General features: G+C 44.8%; 1 protein-coding gene across 2 annotated transcripts; it reads right to left on the reverse strand.

Annotated features, from left to right (window-relative positions):
* Nucleotide 1: 1 nt before the first annotated feature.
* Nucleotides 2–28,000, reverse strand: Acox2 (acyl-CoA oxidase 2). Of its 2 annotated transcripts, XM_021730761.3 has the most exons (14): nt 27,841–28,000; nt 26,975–27,137; nt 26,618–26,769; nt 26,118–26,225; nt 24,479–24,598; nt 24,062–24,177; nt 22,845–23,017; nt 20,640–20,802; nt 18,902–19,092; nt 17,136–17,315; nt 15,318–15,423; nt 11,180–11,397; nt 3,719–3,851; nt 2–146 (listed from the first exon to the last, which is right to left on the reverse strand). In XM_021730761.3, exons 1-14 carry the CDS (start codon nt 27,998–28,000, stop codon nt 84–86), a joined length of 2,046 nt encoding a protein of 681 aa, XP_021586436.2. In that variant the 3' UTR covers nt 2–83. The 2 variants fall into 2 exon arrangements, with proteins under 2 accessions (XP_021586436.2, XP_077894658.1); XM_078038532.1 differs by lacking the exon at nt 3,719–3,851.

Below are 28,000 nucleotides of genomic sequence, written 5' to 3' on the forward strand. Positions count from 1 at the left end.
ATATGTATATCAATTTTAATTTTGCCAATATATGCTATAGAACCATTGTAGTGCTGCTTGCTCCTTGATTACTGTTGGTTATTTCATAGCTTGGATCTCCAACTTTGTAATAGTGGTCGGATGTATTTTTCATAGGCAGGGTTCTCCTGTTTTTAGAAAGAAATGCATTATTAAGCCAAAATATTTCTGCCAGGATTAATGATTTTTTTTTTTACTTTCAAATTTAATGTTTAGCTTCAGAAAAGTAACATTCCATAAGATTCTTAATTTCTCGAATTATTTTTTAAATTCATTTTGTGTGAGCATATGGAGAAACATTTTTCCAAAGGGCACCCTTCCTTTCTCATTGCAGCTTTTAAATTGTGAATGCAGGTGGCCAATTTAAAAAAAAAAAAAGAAAGAAAGAAAGAAAGAAAAAGAAAAGCTAAACCAAACAAAACAGATTATCTTTGCTTTTGGAATTTAATACAAATAAAAGGCCTGACTCTTTGAGGCTCTTTGAAATTGAACATGAACCACAAAACAAGAAAACCAGAAAGCAGAATCAAGTAAGCAGTATTCTGTGTCTGAATAGGTTTTCCCATTGTTCTCTAATGCAGTGTCTAGATTCTTTCCTTTATAGAGTTCTAGCCTCATTTTTTATAATATTTACTTGGTTTTGCCTGTTTATGCGAAAACTGTAAGCTTCAGGGTCTGTGATTCTTGTTCTCCACTGGTTTTTGTTTGTTTGTTTGTTTTTGGTGCTAGGGATTGAACTCAGGGGCACTTAACCACTTTGTCACATCTCCAGCCCTTTTTATTTATTTTGAGACAGGGTCTTGCTAAATTGCTTAGGACCTCAATAAGTTGCTGAGGCTGGCTTTGAACTTGCAATTCTCCTGCCTGAGCCACTGGGATTATTGGCATGCGCTGGTGTACACACCTCCACTGTATTTTTAATACCTAGAAGTTTCTGCCACCATAGTATAAGCTCAATAGACACTTCCTGGATGCAGGAATGACTAAGTCAATAGATGTGTTTAACACACCTAACTTCTACTAGGGCATATTTTTACAATAGAACAATTGGGGAATAATAGGATTCATGATTTGAAATTGTCCCCAGTGGCTCCTTCACTCCTTGTCTCCATAGGGAATCTCTTAGATGTGAGTTCATGTAGGGAGGAGGAACTGTTTGTAGTTTTCTTTGGGGTAGCTGGACTGAAATAGCATCCAGGTTGGGCAGAAAATCAAAAAAGCAGAAACCATGGCTAGACTAAACCAAGAGAGAGCACACCATCCTGTCCAGGGAGAAAAGCTCACCATAGCCTGCCCCAGACAGAAGAGACTCTTCTGTGATTTTAAGACATTCAATTCAGCACAGCACTTTACTTTCAGTAGAAAAGCCACTGAAATACACTCCCATTTGTACTTGTGTATCTACATGGCATATTTCAACATAGCTGCTGTTTTAATTTGTTTAAAATACTTGTAATGTGCCTTTTTTACTGTGCAAATGAGGGAAAATGTCTCTTTACTGCAGCTTCAAAATTATCTATATTAGGTCAGAAAAATACACTTTAAAAGTTCTGGTGTTTTCTATAGGAACCAGAAATGTATTGTAAAATCATGTGGCAATATATTAGTGGTCAAGTGATTGTCATTTTGATTAACTGGAAACAAGGTCATTTGTAACCACACATTCCTAAATTGCTATGCATGAAAGAGTCATATTGCTATTCCTGTCACCTTTTTAGCAAGGCAATGTATAGTAGGATATGAGAGTCTGCTGCATTTGTTTGCAGTGGGCTCCTTTGTCTGTGTAGGTTATAAAGCCATGGTCATTTATCCCATAAATGTGGCGTGTCTACTCCATGACAGGTTCTGGAGTTAGGCAGGGGAAGGCTCCACCCTTACTTGCCATCAGGCCGAAGAAAAGTGAATGGGATGAAGTGCATCAGTATTTTACCACATCTGTTTAATGCCGTGGGTCAGTCATACCTCATTTAGAAAAGGCTGCTCTCATGTGGTATCCAGATTGAAGTCTTTAAAGGTGAAAACCAAGAACGCCCCCACCGTTCTTCAGTGACCATGAGAAATCTGGAGAACTGGAATGTTTCCTGTGTTTTCAGTAAAACTGGACTGACCTCTGCGTGTTAGCATTTCTTATCAGGTAAACAGCAGGGCAGGTTCTTTGGAGCATCAAAGGGCATATGTATATCTTTGGACCATAAGAACTAGGCTGGGCTAGGCAGACTGCTTTATTTTTATGTCAGGATTTAAATGTTAGAAAGGAGAGATGACTATAAAAGAAACACTCTGGAAGTAGGCAAACTGTATTAAGTAAGCAGTAAATACATTTTCCTTCAGTAAATTGTTTATATTTCCTTGTAGATTTCAAAGAATGCCTTTCTGGGGATGGGGATTGACCAAACAGATTGGCCACCTGAGAGCTGTTCTGGGGGTAACTGGTTGTGTTATAACTTCAGAGGATCATGTTAAATTAAGCTATGAGGTATGACAGTACAAATTGTTAAGAGCAAGTCTAACACTGTGCCAAGTGTGAATGAAAGCCTGGGAACTGCCAATTTGATGAGCTGTTAAGACACCTTTTTTTTCTGAAATTGGACTGAAGAGATAGAAAAGCAAGTGTTACCATGTGAACAACATATTTGCATTATACATCTCTTTTTTTTTCTTGGTACTTGGGATTGAACCCAGGTGTGCTCTACCACTTAGCTACATCCTCAGCCCTTAAAGATTTTTTTTTTTTTTAATTTTAAGACACAGCGTTACTAAGTTTGCCCAGGTTGGCCTTGAATTTGCAGTCCCCCTTCCTCAGCCTCAGAGTCTGGGGCTGATATAATAGGCGTGCGCCACCATACCTGGCTTTACATGATAAATTTTTAAAAATCTAGCACTACAAAAAAAAGAAAAAAGATCTGTGTACCTATAGACTTTTTGTTTTGACCATCTTTCAGGTTTGCTGTTAAACATTGGTTCCCCACATTCTTAACTACAGAATTTATTTCCTTGTTCCAGTTAAGGCATTTATTGACATTTGCAACTTATCCCAGCTAGGCTGGGCACAGTCTAGGACCCTCGCCTTACATAGTTGGGATTTTATGAGTCCTCCCTCTCTTCTTGCTGTTAAACATGTAGAGTGTTCTGGTATTCTCTCCCAGTAGAGCTAGGGATCTTGTTGCCGTAACCTTTGTAATTATCATTTTTGTGCCTCTGCTGGCTACCATGGCTTTGAAGCAGCCTTCTATGCTCCTGAGATTGCCAAGAAGAGGCATCTCTTGCAGGCAGTCAGGTCTGAGTGAGACACCCCCTCAAGTTTCCTGTCACCTCTGAATGCCCACTTTCATCTACAGAACACTGAGAGTTAAAAGACTGAATATAAGATGGTTAAGTCACCGCTGTGATTTATCTTCTTATTTTTGTTACTTAAAAGCCAGCTTACCACAGTGTATATATGCTCTTGGGTACGTCAAGGCATGATTTAGAGCTTCGGCTTCCCTCCTAATTCCCTTTACTAAGTTCTGAGCAGTGCATCTGCTGATTACAGTTCCTGCCAGGCCACACTCCTACTGCTGGTATCTTTAATGTATTCTCTAAAAATATTTTAAACAGACATTCTGTATCAAGCGATTTTCAACTTAATGGAAATCAGAGGTGTATTTACTGCTTGTTCTCTGCTCTCTTACATAATTTATAATGTGTTCCACTCGACTACCTGAGCATTGCTTGGTGACTCCCGAGCCCACTGGAACAGACGTCCATAGACATTTCCATCATAACAGCCAAGTGCTGAATTCAAACACTGGTCGCTGAAGTCAAATGCATCAGTTAACAAGATAGCATCCTTCCTGAGACAGGAAACAAGACTGTGAGTATTTTGGATGTGCTTACAAATCTAATTAATCTAGAGTGACAGATAGCAACACCTAATTAGAACTTGCATCAGTATTCACTTTTCGAACAATTCAGCTTTTTTTTTTTCATCAATTATACATGCACAGTATAAAGAATCAAAAGAGTTCTTTAAGGCTTGCTATTTAAAAAACAGCATATCCTGGTCTCTCTCCTAGAGGCAGTTTCAAGAGGCTGATATTTTGGTGTTTTACTAAATACCTGGTTTGAATTGCTAGCAACTTTAAAATAATTTTTTTTTAATTTGTTCTTTTTAGTTATACAAGACAGTAGAGTGTATTTTGATATATCACACATACATGGAGTATAACTTCCCATTCTTGTGGTTGGACATGATGTGGAGTTTCACTGGTCATGTGAACATAGGAAAGTTATGTCCGATTCATTCTACTGTCTTTCCTATTCCCATCCCCCTCTCCCTGCTAGCAACTTCTTGATGGTTCAAGTGTGGATGTTATATGTTGACTTCCCATTACAGAAGATAAGGATTTACTTTGAGCATCTTTCTCTTCACCCCTTCCTCCCCTCTCCCATATTCCATTCCCTTGGCTTTCCTGCCTCCTAATAAAGTTGTAATTTTGGCCAGACCAAATTCAGTGTTGACATTCTGTTGACTATAAGGCATTCAAGCATTGGAGGTAGCTAGGTACTGTCCTTAATCTGTCTTGGATGATTCCTCATTGTTATGACCTCCCCACCCCCACCTATTTAATGTCTCTCATGCCCCTAGTGGTCTCATTTCCCTCCTTAGGCAGCTGAAATTCCATTGTCCATTATATTTGCCCTCTCAAAAATAGATTCATCAGTTTTTCTTGCTTTGTCATATTAGTTTAGCAAAGCCCATCCCTTGTTATCTCCAGTTTTCCACCAACTTCTTGCCACCACTTTTGTAGTTTTACATATGGCTGTGAGAACCAGCCTAAGGGTTCAAGGGTTCAAGTGGGCCTGGTGGCTGTTTTGCAATCATATTACATTGTTCTAGTTCTTTCTCTTTTATTTCTTTGTTCTCATAATTGTCTTCCGTCCTCAAATTTACACTACTCACCTCCCCATCTTTCTTTCTTTCTTTTTTTTTTTTTTTTGGTACCAGAGATTAAACCCAGGGATGCTTAACCACTGAGCCTCATCCCCAGCTCTTTTTAAAATTTTGAGACAGGCTCTCACTAAGTTGCTTAGGGCCTTGCTAAGTTGCTGAGGCTGGCTTTGAACTCATGATCCTTCTGCCTCCTAAGCTGCTGGGATTATAGGTGTGCACCACTGTGCCTGCTCACTTCCCCATCTTTCTTACACAAATGACTTTGCATCTTATTTCACAGATAAAGTGGAAGGAGTAAGAGACTTTCCACAGTTCCTACCCCTGCGTTTATACACAGTGCCCCCAGTCTTAGTAAAGGTCACCTGTCCAGGATCCCAGCTCAGGCCAGTCAGTCCCTTCTGTGTACTAGCTGCCTTCTGCCCTTGTCTACTGGAGAATGATATTCCAGAAATTATCTTGCCTTACTCCTACAGTGTCAAAATTCCCCTTTCTGCTGGATCATTTCCATTAATATACAGTCATGCTGTCATCTCTCTAATCTTAAAAAACAAGCTTTTGACTCAGTTTCCCTTTCTATCTTAACCCCATTTGTTGGCTCCCTTTTATGACAGTACTTGCAAGTATTTTGCTGTCTCTGCTGGGTATATTATATCTCCAGTGTTCCCGTTCCTCCAGAGAGAATGGATTCATTCATGTTCTCACCTCCACCACTCCACTGACAAGGTCACCTCTTAATATTTTTGTAGGGTCCTGAGACTCAGTACGTGGACCTCTCTCTTCATGTTGTCACTTCCTGTGGTATCATCTCTCTCATGGCTTTAAATATCAACCATATGCCAGTAACTTCCAAATTTATCCCTCTGTGTCACATCTGTATTTGGATTTCAAATAGGCTTTTCCAACATAACATGTCTAAAACCAAACTCCTAATCTTTTTCTGTCCATCCTGCTCAAACCTGGCTCTCCTGTAGTCCTCCCCATTTGATTCTTCTGTCTCACCCCACATCTATCTAATCTCTCAGCACATCCTGTTCTACTTTCAAAATATAAAACTTTGATCACTTCCCACCACTCCAGTGCTCCCACTCTGGTCCAGGCCAGGATCTTCTCTCCCTGCTGCTTTCTATTCCCCTCTCACCAGGTGGGGATTGAACCCAGGGCTTCACATATGCTAAGCAAGTGACCAGGTGCTCTCAGCCCTGCTTTTCTTTTTTTGTTTTGGTACCCAGGGTAGAATCCAGGGGCTCTCAACCACTGAGCCACATCCCCAGCCCATTTTTTATATTTTTTTTTAGAGACAGAGTCTCACTGAGTTGCTTCAGCCCCTTCTTTTTATTCGAAATTCTTAGTATGGCAGCTGGAGTAATCCTTTAAAAATAGATATTGGATTATTTCTGATTGTGACTGTCCTGTGCTCAAGTCCTCCTAGGCTCATACAGAGTAAAAGCATTGACCTCCAACATTTGTACCTGTCCATACCTGGAAACCTTCCCCTGACCACCATACGGCAGCCATATGACACTCCTCAGGTCTTTCCTCAAATATCATCTTCCCATAGGCTTCCCTGCTCCCTCACCTTCATATTCCTATCCCCTTTCCCTGGTACCCTTTCCTTTCTGGCACTGATTAACACTTCACAGGGTGTATTGACAATGTGTGCACATGCGTGTGTGTGTGTGTGTGTGTGTGTGCGTGTGCGTGTCTCTCTCCTCTTTGTAGGCACTGTGCCCTTTTCAATCTGAAACTTGTATTTTTCTCATGAGGGATATTTACTTGAATTATTTTATTAATAAATTACCCTGCCAAAAATAAAATAAATTGCCCCTTTCCATTTTTTCCTGTCTTCCTCTTTCTTTTTTTCCCCCTAGACCTGCTTTTTAGAAGATGAATAGCTAGGATAGGTCTTCTTTATTTTTTAAAGATCTTTTCTCTCGTTTTTTTGTCCTTTTCTGCTTTCTTTCTGTGAGCTCTCTGCGACTGTATCTTCCAGTCCTTAAATTGAGTTTTTCATTTCTACTACCTTTTTGTTAAATTTCAAAGAGCTCTTTTTTTTCTTTCTTCTCTGAATATTACATTTTAAATAATTACATTCTGGTTCTTATTTCATAGTTGGGGTATCTCTTATTAATTCTTTGAGGATATTACTATTTTTTTTTCTTTTTAAAGCTTTCTACTCACTACAGATTCTCTTCGTGTCCTCTGAGTTGCCTTGTTCTTGCTCCTTCTTTTATGTTAGCAGCATTCAGTGCATCTGGTGATCCCAGAGTGTCTGGTCATAGCTAAGAATGGGGCATGAACTAGCTCAGTACAAGTGTGTATGTTGATTGTTAGCGGGGCTCACTGTGGACTATGCCCCTGCTCCCTTGGATGGTCAAATTCTTCAGAGAAGGATTATCTTGCTATTCTCCTACAGGGTACCCGCCTGGGTGTCACTCTCCTAGTACCAAGAGGTTAATGAGCACTGGAGGAGGAAGTGTTAATATTTGGCTTGTGAAATCCCTGCTTTCTGTAGGGTAGCCTCATCCTCTACTATGCCTAATGTTCCCCATTCCCCTTGGCCCTATCAGAGTAGGACTGGGAAAGTCACAGGGGAGGAGGGGAACCGAGGTTTCGGATCTCTCTGAGCTGAACTTCCACCATCCTGTCAGTCCCATCTCACTCTCATCCCCATTGCCTGAGGTACACAGTGCTTCTCCTTGGGGTTCTCTGCTGTGACTTGTCTAAGTCATTGTATGCCCATTTATCCAACTTTCATTTTCCTCTCCTGTTCTTTTTGTAGGCTCATGCCTTTAAAAATTTTCTAATTCTCTTGCAGTTGTTTAAAGAGTGCTTCCTAGCATGTGCAATGCCATAGGCTCAATTGCTAGTGCCAGATAAAAACAAAACAGAATGCTGTCAAAAATATATCTGAAACAATTATGCCTGGGGTATTAAACTTTCCCTAGTCTAGGGAATCCAGTGGCAGACACCATTAAGAGCATAATTAAGTACAGCACAATTCAAGCCCAAATGTGTCTTTAGGAAGGAACAAAATTAAGTGCATTTGTGTAGTCTACCTTACCTGAGATTTACCCCCGACTGCCATCTTTACCCCAGCTGAGATTTTACTAACACATTTTAAATAACTAAAACCCCTTTGGGTCAATTCATTAATGTGACACAGAGAGCTGGTTTTAGTGTCACTTAGAATAGTGTGCTGCCTTTCATTTGTCATCTCAGAAGTCTGAGAGAGATAATGACTAATCAAGGCAGAGAACTGTGACAAAGAACCGTTAAGCATGGACTCTGTAACATACCTAATTACCCTGCAGTAGTAAGGTTACTTAGGAACCATAATGTAAGTAAATCATTTTGTGGGTTTGATGCTTGCGTGAGTTGGCAGCTTGCGTCAGCGCTGTCTTGTCTTGATTTGTAAGTCTCTGGAGCAAAGGCAAGCACTTAGAAATGCTGTTTGCAGATAAAAATGAAACCCCCAAAACTCCGTACTTAAAGATGTTAAGGTGATATTTTGTATTTTATCATCACCACCAAGCAGGACCAGAATATTATTTTTATCATGTGCTTTTAAAATGCCAAGTGTTTCAGAAAGACACATTTGGGCTTGAATTGTGCTATACTTAATATGCTCTTTTTTTAAAAAAATTTGTTCTAATTAGTTACATATGTCAGTGGAATGCATTTTGACAAATTATACATTAATGGAGTATAACTTCTCATTCGTCTGATCGTACATAATAGAGAGTTGCACAGGTCATGTAATCATATTATGCATATAGGGTAATAATTTAACACGCTCTTAATGGTTTCCACCAGTGGATTGCCTAAATTAGGGAAAGTTTAATACCTGGGCCATCATTGTGTCAGATATAGATATAGATATAGATAGATATTTTTTGGTACCAGGGATTGAACTCAGGGACCCTTAATCATTGAGCCAAATCCCCAGCCCTTTTTTGTATTTTATTTAGAGACAGCATCTCACTGAGTTGCTTAGGGCCTTGCTAAATTGCTGAGGCTGGCTTTGAACTTGTGATCCTCCAGTCTCAGCCTCCTGAGCCACTGGGATTACAAGTGTGTGCCACTGTGCCCAGCAGTCAGATTATATATATATAAATGGACATAATACCTTTATTTTGTTTATTTATTTTTACTTGGTGCTAGGGATTGAACCCAGCGCCTTGCACGTATAAGGCAAGCGTTCCACCGCTGAGCCACAACTCCAGCTAGGCAAGCACTCTACTGCGGAGCTACATCCCCAGCCCTGTGCATATTTTTTTAAAACCTTTATTTAATTTTTTAAAAATATTTATTTTTTAGTTGTAGTTGGACACAATGCCTTTATTTCACTTATTTATTTTTATGTGATGCTGAGGATTGAACCCAGGGTTCTGCACATGCCAGGCGAGCGCTCTACTGCTGAGCCAAACCCCAACTTATTTAATTTTTTTAATAATTATTTTTAAAAGTCTTTTTAATATTTTTATTTATTTGTATTTATATGGTGCTGAGGATCGAACCCAGGGCATTGCACATGCGAGGCGAGTGCTCTACCGCTGAGCCATAACCCCAACCCCCTTTATTTAATTTTTAAAAAAAAATTTTTTATGTAGTGCTGAGTTTAAAACTCAGTGCCTCACACATTTTATTTAATTAAAAAAAAATTTATGTGGTACTGAGTTTTAAACTCAGTGCCTCACACATGCTAGGCAAGCACTCTACACTGAGGTACAGCCCCAGCCTCTGTGCATATTTTTTTAAAACTAAGTTCATAATCTTACTGTTTGTGTGTGTGTATGATGTTATGTTTATTTATTTTATTTAGATTTATTCCTAACAGTATAAAATAACCTCACAGTATAAGATTCTTTCAAATTATTAAATATTTTTCATGGACCCCAATTTTTTTTTCAGTACTGAGCCCAGGGTCGCTACTACTGGGCTATATCCCCAGCCCTTTTTTGACAATTTGTGATGATTTAATTGAACAAACATTTACTAGCTACCATCTATCTAAGTGCCTATGTTTTGTAATAAATAGCACATAAATTACTGTATATTGTTAGAAATAAAAAGAATTTGGTTTATTTTCTTTAACTCTGTCATGGAAATTTTATTTTACAACAGTTTCAAGTTTGTAAAATTTTTTAGTGTTGCTGATAATGAGAACTATCAGAGGATGTAGGGGAAAGGCCATACCTCTAATGTATAATAGGCTTCATATTTTCTGCCCCATGGGGGTCTCAAAAGAGTGTATTCTCAAGTTATCCTATTTTTTTTTTTAAAAAAATATTATTGACAATGGTAAATAATTCATATTTTTAAAATTTGTTTTCTAGAACCCTGATCAGGTTGGCCTGTGGTTTTGATGTTTTTCAAGTAATTATTTAGATTATGTGAAATGACTGGATGAAAGAAAGCATTTGATTAGTATTTCATGACTCCAGATTGTACTGCATTAATTCTACATATAAAAACTATTTGTATTATTGTTCTATGAATCAATATATAAATTACTTGAGTTTTAAAAAAATTTTCATCTTGTTACCAAGGCAGTAAAGTTTAGTCAACTTGGCAATTATTTGCTCGTGCACATTCAACAAAGACAGGGATATACCTAAAATAGTACTTAGACCTTCACCCACAAGTTAAGGGTGCATGCTCAGGCGTCAGAGAGGCCTGAGATTGTACCAACTCCTATTCTAGCTAATTATGTGACGTTGAGCAGGTTAACTCCCATAAGCCTGAATTTCCTCTCCAGTAAAATACAGAGATTAAGTCCATTTCAAAGGGCTCTAAGGATTAACTGAGATGATGTTTGTAAAAGCTTTTGGCACAGTGCCTGGGCACATAAGTACTCCTTAAGTGTTAGCTATGATTCAGACTATTAACACATATTTACATGTGACATGCTTTATTTTATTCATATGCCTGTGACATTGTTCCTGACATGTTGACGATGTTGAAGAGGTCAATTGAGGTAGCTAACTTACTTTTAAGCATTTTTATTTCTAATTATTCTTCACTTGTTTCTTTCACTAAGCCTTAATACTTCATGTTGGCATAATAATGCTGGGATGCGAACCTCCCCAGGGCCCTTGCTGGTTTTGCCAGACATACCCCAGTTAGCAAGATCTTGGAGTTTGAGGTGACCTGTGAACTAACCTGTGAACTAGAATAGAGGGCTTTTCTCCGAAGGCTAATATCATGGTTTGAGGGCCTGCCACTCACCTGATCAGGAGGAGTAGGTCCAGGTAAGCTTTTCTTGCCATGTCTACTTGGGCCCCAGACAGAAAGCCATCGTGGAGAAAGTCTCCTGAGTTTGTCAAGATACCGTGTAAAGCAAAGAGGTCACAGAGGCGTTGGAGCACTTGCTGAATTGCTGGTTCCTTGTCTAGTTTCTCCAGAGCATCCGTGAAACTCTTCACAGTGATATAGTAGCAGTGTGCCTACAAAGACAAAGGTGTATCAGACACTGATAGATGGTTTCCAACTCCAGAAGTCACCCTGGAATCTTGGCAAGACAGATGAACACATTGCCACAGCTATATGCTTGCCAGAGGGCTGACAGCAGGCCCCCTCCCCTCCAGCTCTCTCAGGGTCTCCTTGAGCCTTTTTGGTACAGTGTTTATCTGTATACATGCACACGTGTGTGTCTGGCCCGTGGGCTCTGGAACTTGGCCTTTGGTATCCTCATTTTGCTTGGGGCAGCTTCAAGTAGAGTTGAAAGTAGACAGAGTGTCAGGTGTGCTGGTGGCTGGCTCCAGGGACTTGGAGGGCAGCATGTGTGTGTACCATGTGGTGGGAAAGTGAGGGTACAAGATGTAAAGGCAATTTATCCTAGCCATCAACCTAATGAGAGCCCCCTCTGCCAGATGGACTCCTTCCCTGGACCCCCTTCTCCCCATAGCCCAGCAACTAAAGGATTAATGCCTGTCTCAGCAGGAACCTTTAGGACCCTTTATCTCCTTCCCTTTTGGTTATTACCCAAAACAAGTGCACACCAGTATTTTATCAGGATACAAGTTGCTTGAGGAAGACGGGCTAAACAGTTTGAGACTTTCAAATTTGTATGTGTGCAGGGCACCTGGATGTCTTTTCAGAATGCAGATTCTAGCTGGGTGTGGTGTCGTACACCTGTAATCCCAGCTGCTCAGAAGGCTGAGGCAGGAGGATCACAAGTTCAAAATCAGCCAGCCTCAGCAAGTTATCGAGACTCTAAGCAATTTAATGAGACCCTGTCTCAAAATAAAAAGTAAAAAGGGCTGGAGATGTGGCTCAGTGGTTAAATGCCCTTGGATTCAATCCCTGGTACAAAAAAGAAAAAAAGAATGCAGAGTGAGAGTAGATCTCTGTCTTGTGATGTCCATGCTGCTGCTAGTAACTTGAAATAGCAAGGTTTAAAGTGTCTTGGGGTTCAAAAGAATTCCCCCTGCAGGACAAGGGATAGGGCAAGGCCATCTGAGGCAAGGGGAACTTTATGAGCAAAGGCTATACTTTCAGGAGGTAATTTCCTGAGGCCAATGCACTCTAATTTAATGAGGCAATGATGGGCACTTTGTAAGTTTGATGGACCCACATCAGTGAAGAGCTGTGAATGACATGGCCGGGGTTTTATTCTGTAGGGGCCAAGGAGTCACCAGAGCTTTCAGCAGGGCAGCGAGTGGTCAGGTACTCATTTGGAAAGAACCTGCCTTCCTCACACAGGTGCTGATAGCTCCGCTTAGGCAGCCAGCCCTGCTCCTCACTGCCGTGCTGGGTGTACAGCATTTGGAGGTGGACAATGATCAGATGGGTCCTGCCGCCCAGCAGCCTTCTGCGCTCAATCTGCATTGAGGGACAAAACTGGAGACACTGTACTTTTGTCACTGAAGCCCTGCTTTCCCTTGTCTAGCCCATGGACCACACCCAAAGGTTCTCCAGGCTCTGCTTGAGGAGTGACGTGATGGTGAGCTGCCCCAGGACCCAGTTCTGTCTTGGAAAGCAAGATGAAGACCAGAAAGAGAAGGTGGCCTTTAGGCCATAGGGATAAAGTATGTCCTTATCGCTGGGTATCTCTTAAATTTTTACACATATCAGCTCAGTCTTCATAATAATCCTTAAAGTAGGTGCTGGTAATAGCTCTGTGTTGTAAAAAGAGACAGGCTCCGAGACTTAAGTTCCTTGCCCAAGGTCATATGGCTGGTAAGTGGTGACAACAAGAGCCAAACCAGGGCTGTACTCCTAACTGCTACCTGTGCTGCCAAAGCCACCAGGGCCTGAAGCTGGGTTTTACCAAGCACCAGCATTAGCTCCACGATCCTAGGAACTGACATCTCTCCTGGCAGAGCCTGACCTTAGAGGACCAAAGCCTGTCAGAGCACCTTTGTTGTACAGACTGGAAAGGTAAATCCCGCAGAGGGGAGGGAGTGCTTGAGGTCAGATGGCATGTCACGCACACAGCTGGAAGACTAGAACTTGGCTCATGGTTTTTCCTTGTCTATCCACCTACCAGTTTTGTCCCCTGCCCCAAGTTGTAGTAAAGTCATTCTCTACCTACACATTTCCAGTTTCCAGATGAGGCCTGGTTGGGCGCTTGAGGTTTCTGTAGAGTAGCGAACCCCACAAAGCACAGGAAGTATAGAACCCCTTCCCACTGTGATCTCGGAGACAGCTTGGCCACCATCCCCCCCAGGAAGGCTTTTAGACTCACTCTTCTCTCACAAGCTGACTGAGCTTCCCACATTTGGTGCCCCTGAGCTTGAGGAGGACACAGCTTGCCTGTGGTGTGTGGCGCAGGAAGCCATCTTGACTCAGCCATTTTCTACTCTCTGACTTCATGCCTATGAGATCTCTTTCTTCATCCTTAGAGGAGAGATTCTGCTGGTCTCCTGCACAGGCTCACATATGCTAAATGAAGGAAACTGGCGAGCAGCGTCTGGCCTGTTCGAAGGCAGGGCTTAGGTTTAGAAAATGAATAATGAGGGATTGTGGTTCCTTTTTTGGTCATCTGGTGAGAGTGCTGCCTGGGCTCACTCCATGTTGACAGGGCATTTAGTGTCCCTGTGGTGGGCTGTGGAGCTGAGAGCTGTGGCTACTGCCAGTGCCCACGAGTGTGGTGCAGGTGTTGGGTCACCAGGTGGTGCTCATGCACAGCCTGCCAGCCAGTCCTGCCCTCCCAGGGCCTCTGCAGACCTTCAGGCCTCTCCTGCTTGGCAACCATTTTGGGGGGTCCGAAGCCTGATGATTGGAGTGGCCGCTTTAGTCTTCAGTTGTTGGCATAGCCAGGGTTCCAGTTGCCTAAGCTCAAGAGGCATTCTTACTTCTTTCCCACCTCATGACTCTTGATGCCTGTTCCTTCCTCTACCCCTTTACTATCTCTGCATTTCCCCACTTCTCTCCGTGGCCTCTGCCAAGTTCATGGTGGGGGCTGGTCCAGGCTGCAGCAGCTTCCTTCTGATTAACTTCCAGCCTCCAGTCCATTCCTCCCTCTGCAGCTTGCATGATCCTTCTGGAAGGAAACTCTGCTCCCTTCATTTTTGCCTGATGCAGACTCAGCCATGGCTTCCCGTCACAATGGAGACAAGACGCAGGCTTCTCACACTGCAGAAGGTCTCTCCTGTCTCCCCTCCCTGTCTACCCTCCTCTCCTTGATTCTTCCAGCTTTGGCTCCTCCTGAAAGGTCTGCATTTCCTCCCAAGCACTAGGACTTTTCCTGTCTCCTCTTCTTGTACCTGCTGCTCCCTTTGCTTGGAAACCTTCCTCTGTAAAGCTGCCATCTGCCCCCCCCAGCCCCCTCATCCCCCACCACCCCCAGCATGCTAATTTCAGCTTATCCTTGAAGCCTCAGCCTGTGTGCCACCCTTTCTGGGAAGCCTCAAGGTGAGTAGAGATGCACCTGCCCCAGAATCCCACAGCAGCCTATATTCCCCTGCCCAGCACTTCCTTGATAGGTGTGGGCAGCAGCTTCACCGTTTGAGCACCGAGCCCAGGGCTGCTGCAGAGTGGGTGCTCAAATATTTGCCGACTGACTGTGAATTATGCACAAACACAAACCATAGTGGAAATTGAATCAGACATCCAAGGATTGCCTGTGGGACTAAGGGGAAGCTTGACCTGCTTTTCTATCTGGGAGGAAATATTTGAACAACCTGAAGCAAATCCAATAACACTGCCTCATTACCTTTCCCCCCAAGAGCTGCCAGCAAGATTGCTTTGGAGTTAAGTCCTTTAATTAAAATACCCTGGACTAAAGCCTTAGAAATGAAATGAGGGCAGCCGCTGAGGCGCAGGCTTGGGGAATAATGGCACAGCCTGGATTTTCCCGGCAGGGTAGCCAGCTTGGAAAGACAAGCGGGTCCCTTGCAGCTTTGGCTGATAGGCAACTCACCTTAGCAGCCTGGAGGAGCATGACAGAAGTCTGGTTCCAAGCCTCCTGCTGGTCAGCCCCAGATTGCGTGAGGGTCTGTAGATGATGCACCGAGTCCTCTATGAGCCTGAAAACCAGAAAAGGGTCAGCTTCTTGACTGACTGGGAAAGATAACTGGTAGCTATGGGGGGCCCTCAGAAATACAAATTCTGTGTAGGACTTCTTATGTGTCATAAAGCTAAATGCTTGATAAACATTCTCTCTCAAGGAATACATTTCCTGTTTACAGTGGGGAAAACCTGAGTGTCAGAGAGGTTAACCAAATTCTCCAGGGTAACACACCTAGTAAGTAAGGAGTGGAGCCAGAATTTATTTTTGTTCCTTTTGGAACCCAGAGGTGCTTAACCACTGAGCCACATCCCCAGCCCCTTTTAATATTTTATTAGAGATAGGGTCTAGCTAAGTTGCTGAGGCTGGCTTTGAACTTTTGATTCTCCTGCCTCAGCCTCCCGAGCCATTGGGATTACAGGCATGTGCCACCACTATTGGCTTGGATTTTTTCTTAACCACCACATTTTAAAGCCTCAGAGATTTGGGCCAGGAGCATTCCCCTCTTTTTCATGCACATCCCAACCCAATACCAATGTTTTTAGGCCATTCTGTTGTTTGGCTTCCTATGATCTAAGGAAGAAAACAAAACAAAACAAAATTTGTTAAATGTTAGTGAGGCCTGTTGGTCACCCAGCCTGCTGCAAGGAACCTAAAAACAAAACCAGAAAACTAACTATTGTCCTCCAAGACACTAAGTTAGTCATTTGCCATTATATTAACCTTTAATCCCCTTTTGTTGTTTGTTTCCTGCATGACCATCCATAAGCCTTGAAACTTGTGTGTAAAGCAAACTATTAAGCAATATTTATTTTGCTTTGTCAGGGAGTACATAAGCAGATGTCACTCTGAGTTCCAAGCAAAGAGAAACACAATGGCATCTTAATTACCCAGCAGTCTTCTTTCCCCCAGTCAGTTCTCCCAAGTGAAAGTCAGTTCTTTGAGGTCTGAAGGTTTATTAGTGTATGGATAGATCCCTACATCTTAGAACAGTGCCTGGCATTTTGTAGGCACTGAATAAACATTTGTGGAATGAATGAATGAATGTCTCAAGTTCCTTGTGATCTCAAAATAACTATCAATCATTCCTGGGACCACAGGTTGGGATATGGGACCACTTATATAATAAAAATATATACTTTTTCCAGTTTGTTACTTTTGGCATTTTAGTGTTGGGCAGGGTGAGAAGCTTTTTCTTTATAGGTCATTAATTCTTTCCATCTCTCTGTTACGGTGTCTGTGCTTGGCTAGGCCTTCTCTTTATTCCAAGCTTGTAGTGTATTTAGTCATTCCTGACTGGTGGGTACCTGATAATATTGGTTGAGTGACAGAATGGATGACCCCTTGGTTTTGTCTATGTTTTCTGAAGTCTATCAGATGCTGGAATTAAAACAGAGTCCATCCTCTGCTAGAGTCATATTTTAGAAAATTATTTTTAGATTATGGACTATTTTCCAATTTAGAAGGATTGCTATATTTATTGTTATTGGTTTGCATATCAATATACATTGGTAGTATTTTCATATGGGTACATTTGTTGGATTGTGAGTTATTCCAGGAATCTGAGGACTTTTAAAATTTCTCTCATGGCAATAGGAGCTTCAAGGCCTGGGGAGGCTAGGGGTGGGACTGGTTCTAGAGGCTCTCTATGAACATGCACTGAAGGCCCTCAGAGAGGAGGAGCCTACCTCCCCTCCCCATGTGGGGTGCTGACTTCTCAGCGCTTCTCACCTGGTGGTCGCGTGTGCCCAGGCTGCAGTGTATAACTCTGGGCAGAGGAAGTCGGCTGCCTTCTGGGCTGGGCACCGGGCCAGGACAGGCCTGGCAAGATATTCGACAGACTGAGGTAGAGGCTTCTGTGGTGCAGAGTCTGAAGACACCTTGGCTTGCAGGTAGCTCTTTACCAGAAACCTGGAGGGTGGAAAGGGGGGTGGGGACAGGGGAGACAATGGGGCTCTGTGGGGCACCCGCCACCTCAGCTCCCAGAGACACACATCACACATTCTTAGCCTGGGCTTCAGCCTTCCTGTGGAAGGACCTGGGCCCAGACCTCCACCCAGCTGCCCTCTGAAGGGTTACTCCTCACCCCAGAGTCCTCTCCTGCCATCCTGCTGGGAGGCCCTCCGTGGGGCACACCCCAGGCTTTAACAACGAAATGTGGCTGCAGGACTGGGGCAGACCTCTTCAGGTCCAGAACATAAAGTCTTCTGAGATTCTATGCAAATTCAATCTTTTTGTGGGAATCTTGTGATTTTAGGATTTGTGATGACTTATACAGTGACTGTGGGAATTAAATTTTCTAAGTTGAAAGAAGGAGGATAGGTACTGACGTGAGTGGGAAGATTATAGGTGACTCTGAGCTGCTGCGTTCGTCAATGCAGTGGTTACAGGTTCTGGCCTCAGGCAGCCCTGGACTCTCAGCCAAGGCCTTCGTGATCTCTAGGATTGATTCACCTCCCTAAGTTCTCCATCTCTAGATGGGGATGATCATACTTACCTGATTGGGAGGTGGTTTGTGAAACTGAAAGATATTTATAAAGTGCTTGACACAGAGCTAGGCACAGAATGCCTAATGCACACTATTGTGTTCTTTTCATAATTTGAAAAAGTAAACCTGCAAATGTTACGTATTAAAAGTATATCACGTCACATTTGCCAGTGAACTCCTTTCTCCATGCGTACAAAAGTATTTGCCCCCTTCAGTCATCTGAGAATAAGTGAGTGTGAGAGGCTTTGTCAGCCTCAAAGAGGGTTGAAAAGAAACCACTTTTTTTGGAGCTGGGCATGGTGGTGCAGGCCTGTCATCCCAGCAGCTTTGGAGGCTGAGGCAGAAAGATCACAAGTTCAAAGCCAGCCTCAGCAAAAGCAAGGCACTAAGGAACTCAGTGAGACCCTATCTCTAAATAAAATACAAAATAGGGCTGGGGATATGGTTCAGTAGTCAGGTATCCCTGAGTTCAATCCCTGGTACCTTCCTCCCAAAAAAAGAAACCACTTGGAGGCTGACTTGGCCATTGGCTCCTGCCTCTCAAGTTGGAGCCTCCTGTGTAAGATCTTCACTAAGCCTGGGATCCTGCATTGAGCAAAGCAGATATAGTCCCTGCCCTTGAGGAACTCCCAGTCGAGCTGAGGACCAGAACTAAAAGGTAAACAACACAAAAATGTAGACAATTATAGATTGTGTGCCACTGTACCTGGATGAGTGGACAATTTTAAGCAAGAGAAAGATATGATATTCTGTAGGCTTTGAAAAGATCCCTCTTGGATGCCTGTGGTGAAGTGGGACCTGGTGGAAGCAAGGGACCCTAGGTGAGAGACGGTGGCAGCCTGACTAGGAACAGTGGATGTGCAGACGAGTGGATTTGAGACCTGTCATGGGATTTGGACAGCCTCCAAATGGTGCTTGCCAAAGCCTTTCCCTCCCTCTGTGGGCATCAAACAGAAACCTCAACCTGAGCAGAAGCCTGGACAGGGGCCTGGGCCAGTCTGGTCCTTACCTGGCCACTTGAAGGTAGAGCACTGTATTCTCACCCTCATAGGTACAGGAGGCTGTCACTTGGGTGACCAATGATGGCAAACCACTCAGCTTTGAGTAGCCGTGTCCCCCGCAGGCCCTGCGACACAGCTCGGCCCCCTGGGTACACAATTCAGACATCATGGCCTTCATGCCTGTGCTCAGTGCGTGGAGCTATAAGAACAGGAAGAGGTGTCAGGTGGTGTAAGGGGATCCCACGCCTCCCACTTACCGAACATTTCCGGCCTGCTGAACACAACCCTGTGAGGTAAGGAGTGTTTCCTTACCTCACAGCTTTATGAATGAGAAGGCTGAGCCCCAGGCTGGGACTCACCCTGGATCACACAGGCACTGTAGCTATGGGGCAATAAGAACTAAGGAAAAGCTTCCCAAACAGTGTCTCCAGGATCTTTGGAGAGGGTGCTGCCTGGATTGGGCCCACCTCCCTTCAGGAGGTGTACAGTTTGGAAAACTGACCTGTGAGGGTGAGTGGGGTGCAGTGGTCTGAATGTGTCTGCCCCAAATTCATATGTTGAAATCCTAACCTCCAAGGTGATGGTATTAGGAGGTGGGGCCTCTGGGCAACAATTAGGTCATGAGGGTAAAACGTTCATGAATAGGATTAATGGCTGCTGTGGTTTGCATTGCCCCTCCAAAACCCATGTTGAAATGTAGTCATTTAAAAGTATTGGAGGCGGGACCTTTAAGAAGTGATTAGGTCATGGCTGCCCCACCCTTATGAATGGATTAATGCTGCTGTCATGGATGTGACTTGGTCATAAAAGAGAGCTCTGCCCCCAACACTCTCACAGGATCCTTTGCCATTGGTGCCCTCTGCCATGGCACAGCACAGTAAGAAGGCCCTCAATAGATAGATGGAGGCAACTTGGTGGAGGCTAGGAAGTCTCTAGAACTATGAGAAATAAATTTATAAGCCGCGTAGTTTATGGTGTTTTGTTACAGCAGCCAAATAGCCTGAGGGGTTGCCAGACAGCAAGCCTGGTTAGAGTTTTTGGTTCTTTAAAGGCCCAAGCCATCTTTCAAACATTCAAGTCCTTCGGAGGAAAGTCATGTCCTACATTTCTTTGTGTTTCCTCATCTGTAAAATGTGGATATAAATTGTGTCTACTACACAGTTGGAAAAATTAATGAAGCAATGCTTATAAAGCACAGCACCTGAGTAGCCTGAATCTTAAGAACATGTAAGTCCACAGTGATTTAGTTGAGACCTATGGGCCAGATGTGCTTTAGAATCAGAGTAATTTTTGGATTTTAGAAAGGCAAAGCAGGGTGTTTAAGGTAAATTACTTGTTTAAGGTGTATCCAGCCGGCTGTGGGAAAGCCTTCATAACTGAATACATTAATATTTTTGCTTATTCATGTTCAGTAGAATAAATCAAGTCTGTTCAGGTCAAATTGTGCTAACAAATGAGTTGCAGTTTTTTGTTTTCAGAGCTTTGTGGGATTCAAAAGCTCATCAGGGATTGTGACCTGTGTTCTTTCTACTGTGTGTGAGTATTTCATTTAACATTTTTGAGCTCTCTGGGGGCCAGGTGTGGGTGGATTTATATGTCAGGGCACATTGCATCCCAATACCCTGGGATGTTGGAAGGCTGTGGGGGTGGAGGAGGGCCTGCAGGAGCGGGGCTGAGACTGCTTCTCAGCGGGTGGGATAGCCTTTGCCACCCTCCAGCAGCCGCTCCACAGCAGACAGCAGGTACCTCAGGAAGGAGGCTGAAATCTTTGCGCAGAATCTCATCGTAGGAGCGGTGGAAGAATTCCAAGAGGCTGACCGCTGTGAAGTGGAAGGCGTAACTCATGGCCAGCTGAGGAAGGAGTTTCTGCTGCTGTGTCTGGTAGTCCAGAATTTTTGTCTCTGGGTCACTGGGGGGCAAAAAAGCCAAAGATTTGGATGATACCTACATGCCATGTCCACCTCCCTCAACACCACATCCCCAACACCATGGAAGCCTTAAAAACGGACAGTTGTTCATATTCGTTGCAAAACTAACACCAGATTATCACTAATCTTCAAAAGTCTCATCTAACATGAACATTCACATCTTTCCCTGTAGATATATTGACACTCTTGCTTGTAGGGACTGCCTCTTGTGGAGTGAGGGTCACACAATTCATGCATGCACACCGACCATCTCATCTTAAAATGTGAAAAGTTCTGAACTCTGACATATCTGATCCCAGGGGTTGGGTAAAGGATTGTGGCCCTGCACTGCTGATGATTTGAACCTGTGATCTTTCACTGCCCATGTGCACTTGCTGTGTGCTAGGAAATGCGTTGAACCTAAACAACAGCTCTTTGGATGTGAACCTGGGCCCACTGAAACCCAAGGAGTGGCCTGGGGCTGCCTTGTCCATTGCTATGTCCTCAGTGCACAGGACACAGTGACTGTGTATTGAAAGGGGGTAGCTGTCCCAAAGCTGAGAGAAACCTGAGGCCTCTCAGGGGAGTAGCTCCTCACCCAACAGGGAGTTCTTATCATCCTTGGGACATCTCTACAACTCAGGTACATGGGCTGTAGACAGGACAAGCAGTGTGCTGTCTTCTAGTGCAGATACCCTCAGCCTGGGATTCTGGTGCCCAGGCCACCAAGGGTGCTGTGGGTTTGCCAGAAGACCCTGGGTCAAGGCCCACCAAGCTTTCCTGCATGTTACCCACAACACCATCCCCAAACATGACTCCTGTCCACCTGGCATACAATCCTCAGTCCATTTTGAGTCAGACTATCCTGGAGCCCATAGCATAAAAAAACACCAGACCCAAAGGCTGAGAGTCCTCAAATTCCAGTCCTGGAGATTTCACTCTTTTTATGCTTTTTTTTTTTTTTGAGATGAGGTCTCACTATGTTGCCAGGCTGGTCTCAAGTAACCCTCTAGGCACCCACCAATATGCCTGGCTAGTGATCTCTTTTTTTTTTTTTTTTTTTTTTTTGAGGGGGAGGACTAAAGATTGAACCAAGCAGTGTTTAACCACTGCACCACATCCCCAGCCATTTTTATATTTTATTTAGAGACAGGATCTCACTAAGAATGGCTTTGAACTTGTAATCCTCCTGCCTCAGCCTCCTGAGCTGCTGGGATTTAAGGCAAGCACCACTGTGCCTAGCTGTGATCTTATTCTTGATAGGTAGAAAAGAGACCTAGAGAGGGTCAAGGATTTGCCCAGGGTCAGTCAGCAGAGCTGGGAGGAACATTGTTTCTTGAGTACCATGGATTTGGTTTTGCTGTAACCAACTCTACTCCCTATTCCTCTTCTCACTCAATTTTGCCACATCCTGGGCGTGTGTGCCTCCATTTGGGACAAATTTATCTTAAAAAAAATTATTTGCTGTTTACCTAAAATTCATATGTGTGTCCAGGTGCACGCATGTACGTGCGAGCAAATGCACATGTACCTGCACACAGGTTAAAGCAGTATGGAGTAGACTTTGGCATTCTGTGCCTCGGGGTATTGGGAATAGTAGCCAGACACAACCAGGCATAATGAAAGGTATTCAGACCTAGACAAACCACAGTCAGATGCTGACAGTCACAGCCAGACAGAACACGTTCATCCACACAGTCTGAAAAGACAGTTGGGCTTTGCCAGAGAGAACAGCCAGCCACGGTGAGATGCAACCTGGTAACTGGCCGACCCAGACTCACTAGCCAGTCACAGGTGTGTAGGACACAATGGGATCTGGACAGACACAGACTCACATCAGATGCTGATAGATAGAAACTGGGCCAGAGAGACCCCGTCAACATGGCCAGACTTGTATGTATGTATGAGAGAGGGGGAGAGAAAGAAAGGGAGGTCTGCTCCAGCACCCCAGCTCTGGCAGAGAGATACAGCCGGGGAGCAGGCACTGTGGGACTGAGTGTCAGCCCTGTCTACCCCAGTCAGTCTCCGGGCTCCCTCCCCTTGCCTGGGCCGGAGCCTGGATTGGCGGCGGACGACTGAGTAGCGCACAGCGATGACACAAGCCTTCTGCAGTAAGGGTAGGATGGAAGTCAACAGCAAGCGCACTCGCGTCACCACCATGCCAAGATAGTTGCTCTGTGCTGTCCCAAACTTGATGTAGGTGCCATCTGGCAAGACCTGCGTGAAACAAGGATAGACATTGGGCCATAATGAAGGCACTCCAGCCAGCTGACTCCCATGATCATGGGCCTCCACCCTGCTTGGGTACCATGGCACTCTTGCCCATCTGGAGACGACCGCTGGTGTGGCCACAACAATCAGTAAGATACAGAAATGGGGGCAGGGGTTGTGGCTCAGGGTATTGCGCTCACCTTGCGTGTGCAAGGCCCTGGGTTCGATCCTCAGCACCACATAAAAATAAATAAATAAAACAAAGGCATCGTGTCCAACTACAACTAAAAAATAAATATTAAAAAAAAAAAGATGCAGAAATGCAGCCGGGCACAGTGATGCACACATGTAATCTCACCAGCCTGGGAGGCTGAGGCAGGAGGATTGCAAGTTCAAAGCCAGCATCAGCAAAAGCAAGGTGCCAAACAACTCAGTGAGATTCTGTCTCCAAGTAAAATACAAAAAAGGGCTGGGGATGAGGCTCAGTGGTCGAGTGCCCCTGAGTTCAATCCCTGGTAGCCCTTCCCCCACAACACAAAATACAGAATGTTTCCCTGCTTGTTGCTAACTCCACCTCCCCAGGTGCCCTGTTTACATTCCCTCTGTGGGGACACCCCAGGCTTTCCTTTGATCCACAACTAACAGGGCACAGCCTGGCAAAATGAGAACCTCCAGGTCTCTGCCAGCACTCGGGTTAGCGTCTGTTCAGTGGCTGCTTGTGTCCAGGCCTCACTGTGGGAAAATGTTAGCACATGACTCTCAGCCCCCTTTCTTCTTTCTCTGGGGTTGCTTGGCCATCCAAGGTGGAGAGTCATGAGAAGTCTGAGGCTCAGCGAGGCAAAGCAACTTGCTCAAGATCACACCGTCTCTAAGCTGGGGCTTTCCTCCAGTCGGTGGGACCGAGTCCTTCTCCCTAAAACTGCTCAGGCCAGAGTCTCTCTGGGGAATTGTGGCCTAAGCAGTTTTAGGGAGAAGGACCCAGACCCAGTGTCAGCCTGTGCAAGATGCAGGTCCCCTGCCCAGGCAGTAATAGCTTCCCTGGCTTCCAACCTGTGCAAAGCGACTCAGCATGTTCTCCCTGGGGACCCGCACGTGGTCTAGAAGCAGGAAGCCATTGTCTACATTTTCCAAGTCCATCTTGGGCCCAATATCCCCAACAGTGATTCCTAGAGGTGGATGGAGAGGAGAAGGACTGTCATTTGAATGACACATTTGCTGTGCCAGGTACCACATACCCATTCCAGCTCACAGCAGCCTGTGACACTGGGTTATTGCTGAGGTTAGACAGATGCTGACTCTTGCTCAGGGTTACCCAGCCAGTCAATACCAGGACGTTCAACAGAACCCCTTCTGGACCTGGGACAGCAGTCCCAACTTCTCCCATAGATTCCTTGGGCCCTGAGGACAAGGGAAACTTGGTGGGACCTTCTCCTGGAAGGGGTCCCTGAGGGAACAGCATGGGCTTACCTGGCAGTGGGGTGTGGTCCTGGAGGCTCCGGATGGGCACGATAAAAGCGTGCATTCCCTGCCTGGCTCCTGAGCAGATCAGCTGGGCCAAGACCAGGGCATGGGTGGCCGACCGGCCCACTGAGGGCAGAAAGATAAGAGGCACATCGTGGGGAGACCTGTGTATTGCTGTCCCCCAGCTTAGGCTCCTGGGGTTGAGATTGCTCAAGGACATCTCTGAGGCCTCCAAAAGTTATTGATGATAGAGGAGATTTGTCCCCAGAGAGCCAAACAAAACTAGCAGTGACTTGACAAAGGAACTGAAAAGAGTGAGCTCTTGAAAGTTCTGCTGTCCCCTCAAAACAAAAGCAAAAGCAAAAAACTATTAATGAATCACTCTGTCATCAACCTCATAATAATGAATACAGATATTTGTCAAAATCCAGGTGTCATTTGACCCTATACTGACGTTTTCTAGTTCTTACAGGGCAGGTATCATGAGTCTCATTTTTCAAGATAAGGAAAAGGAGACTCGGAGAGCAGGGTGACATGCCGGAGGTCACTGGCCTGGTGGGGGGCAGAGCTGGGATTGGAACCCTGGTCTGCTTGATTTTTTTTTTTTAAAGGATAAAGGATGGAGTTCCTTTTCTTAAAAAATTTTTTTAATTGTATCTTTGTTTTTAAATTTATTAATTAATTTATTTATTTTTATTTTATTATTTTTATGTGGTGCTGAGGATTGAACCCAGTGCCTCACAAGTACTCAACCACTGAGCTACAACCCTAACCCTCTTTTTTTTTTTTAGTACCGGAGATTGAACTCAGAGGCACTTAACCCCTGAGCCACATTGCCAGCTTCATTTTGTATTTTATTTAGAGACAGGGTCTCACTGAGTTGCTTAATGCCTCACTTTTGCTGAACTCGTGATCCTCCTGCCTCAGCCTCCCGAGCCACTGGGATTACAGGCGGGCACCACCAAGCCCAGCGGTCTGCCTGATTTCAAAGGCGTTTTTCTCTCTGTGGTTTTGGTCTTGTTCATTCTCTTACTCTGTCTCCTTTCTTCTGATTTTCTCTCTCACCTCTACTTTTCTGCTTTAGTTGAACTCCAGGCATTTGTTTTATTTATTTTCCACACCAGGCCTGGATCCCCAAATGCTGCAGATCCGTCCGCAGAGCTGAATTCTCAAACCCAAGGGAGGAGGCCTTGGTGGGCATGGCAGCCACCTGGTGGCCATCTGATTAGAGCTGATGGTGGCACGGGATTTTCTGGGTGTCTGGGGCAGGGGCAGGGAGGTGTTTTTTCTACTCACTGTCGTCACAGGACCTCTGCCCTGGCTGGGGACAAGCTTAATCATCGACTCAGGACAACTGGGACTAGGCCAAGTGTGCACATGTGTCATGTGCATGCACACACACAGGGGTTGGGAGGCAGCGTGTGCTTGTGTGGCCTTGTCTCTTATCCTTGTCAAAGCCCAAGCCCCCCCCCCCAACCTGCCAGCTGTTCACTAATGAAAGTCTTAGCAGCCCCGTTATTTCCAGGCGACCAGTGCAAGAGAGGAAATCAGCCTGAAATCTCTTGGACAACAAATCCAGTGCTGCTCTGCCCTCTGATGTTGTCCTCCTTGGGCAGGGACAGGGCAAGGGAGGACGGATACTCACTGTCCCCAGGCCACCACTTGGCGGCAGTCATGGTGGGGCTGTGTATCACAAACTCCTGGGTGGCTGCGTCATAGATGGCTTCAGTCTCAAGGCCTTGAAGATATGACCCTGGCAACCAAGGAGGGGAGTGAGACATTCAGCCAAGGCGGGGTTCTTAATTGGGGAGCAGCTTCCGGGTGGGACTGGACTCTGAGCTACAAGCCAGTATGGAGTAGGGCCAGCTCCCCTCTGTACTTGGCAGGTATTTCTCCCCTTTGATCTCTGGGTTTTGTGGGGATGCACAGAGTGGGGTGCTGATGCTTCTAGAAGGAATGACTTATCCAGCTGGTAATTCATACAGTACAGTTGTGAAAATTAGAAAAAGCCACCCCTCCTCAAGACCCTTGACTGCCATCTGCTGGAGAGTTTTCAAATCAGATATGCAATCTATGAGACGCAATGGGCCCTCTGGGGTTGTACAGTGCACGACCCCAACATTGTATGCAGCAGCCCTGGCTCACCGTGTCCCAGCTCTGTCTGGGCATACGTTGTGATGATCTGGAAGTTTTCACAGAGTGGTATCCATTTAGCAATCTGTTCCTCTGAGCCAAGGCTCCTGAGCGCATTCATGAAGACACCATTTAAAGTTAAGGCCATGTCTCCAGAAAGGGCCCTATGGAGGAGAGATGCCGTGATTCAGTAGCCTATTAAGACAGGGGTTGTACCCTCAGCTAGGGTGCAAGAGGGAAGGGACACCTGGAATCCTGGTTTCCCAGTAAGTAATGGTTTTGTTGGGGAAAATGGCTCATGGGACTGGGAGGTTTATAAGTGATCCCAGGTAGATTCCTCTCTGGCAGGGCCGCACCAGGAGTAAGTACCTGAAAGCATAAGCCAATTCGCAACCATCTGCCAGCCAGCCCAGGCGCTGTGCTATCATCTGTATGTGGTATCTCTTCCGCAGGGCAGTCTCATAATGCTCATTCTGGGTCATGAAATGATTGTTCTTAAGGCTAAACACTGGGTCATTGTGGATGATGCTTTCTGCAAGGGGTGGAGAAAAGAGGGCATAGGCACTTGGGTGAGGTTTCTGGCATCAGATCTTCCCACACACTTGCCTCATGGATCTGCAAAGGAAGTCACTCATTATTTTACAGATGAGAAAACAGAGGCCCAGAGGTGAGAAATGTGCTCTGTCCAAGGTTACAAAAGCAAGGCAGTGGCAGAATTAGGACCAGCATTCAGGTGTCCTACTGCCTGGGACCCTTCTGTCACTCAGATGGGCTCGGGGAATACTGGCATGTTAGTAGTGCCTTCATAGTCCAAAGGAATGACTCTGACAATGGTGTTTCAAGGGCAAATTTGTGTGTGGGGGGGGGGCGGGTACAGGGGATTGAATCCAGGTGCACATCCCCAGCCTTTTTTGTATTTTATTTTGAGTCAGGGCCTCACTGAGTTGCTTAGGGCCTTGATAAATTGCTAAGATGGCTTTGAACTTAGGATCCTCCTGCCTCAGCCCCTGAGCTGCTGGGATTACAGGTGTGCACCACCAGACCCAGCTGCAAATGTGCTATTTGAAGATAGGACTGTGACTACTCTCCCATCATCTAAGGAAAGCACATAGCCATAAATACAATGCATTAAAAAAAATAGAAAAATTCTGATATATAGAAAGAAAGAAAAAGAAAGAAAGAAAAAGAAGAAAGAAAAGAAAAGCAGGGTACTCTGTGTCTCAGCCTCCTCTTACCGACTTTCCTCCGGATCGAAGTGTTCTGGGCACCTCTGTCAAGGATATTGGTGAGTCGTTCCACATTGAAGGATGGCACACGCCTCTCACTTTTTATATCAGGGTGCTCTTGCCTGCTCCACTTGTCCCCCAAGGACACTCGGTGCACCGGGCTACCCAT

Source organism: Ictidomys tridecemlineatus, chromosome 2 (assembly GCF_052094955.1).
Source record: "Ictidomys tridecemlineatus isolate mIctTri1 chromosome 2, mIctTri1.hap1, whole genome shotgun sequence".
NCBI lineage: Eukaryota > Metazoa > Chordata > Mammalia > Rodentia > Sciuridae > Ictidomys > Ictidomys tridecemlineatus.

What these genes read in the sequence shown, in the direction of transcription:
- Acox2 (XM_021730761.3), bottom strand. Translation starts at nt 28,000, where the DNA reads ATGGGTAGCCCGGTGCACCGAGTGTCCTTGGGGGACAAGTGGAGCAGG. An exon ending in TGCTGAGTCGCTTTGCACAG is followed by an intron (nt 23,018 to 24,061) that starts GTTGGAAGCCAG and finishes TGTTTCACGCAG; the next exon opens with GTCTTGCCAGATGGCACCTA. An exon ending in CTCTACCTTCAAGTGGCCAG is followed by an intron (nt 17,316 to 18,901) that starts GTAAGGACCAGA and finishes TCCACCCTCCAG; the next exon opens with GTTTCTGGTAAAGAGCTACC.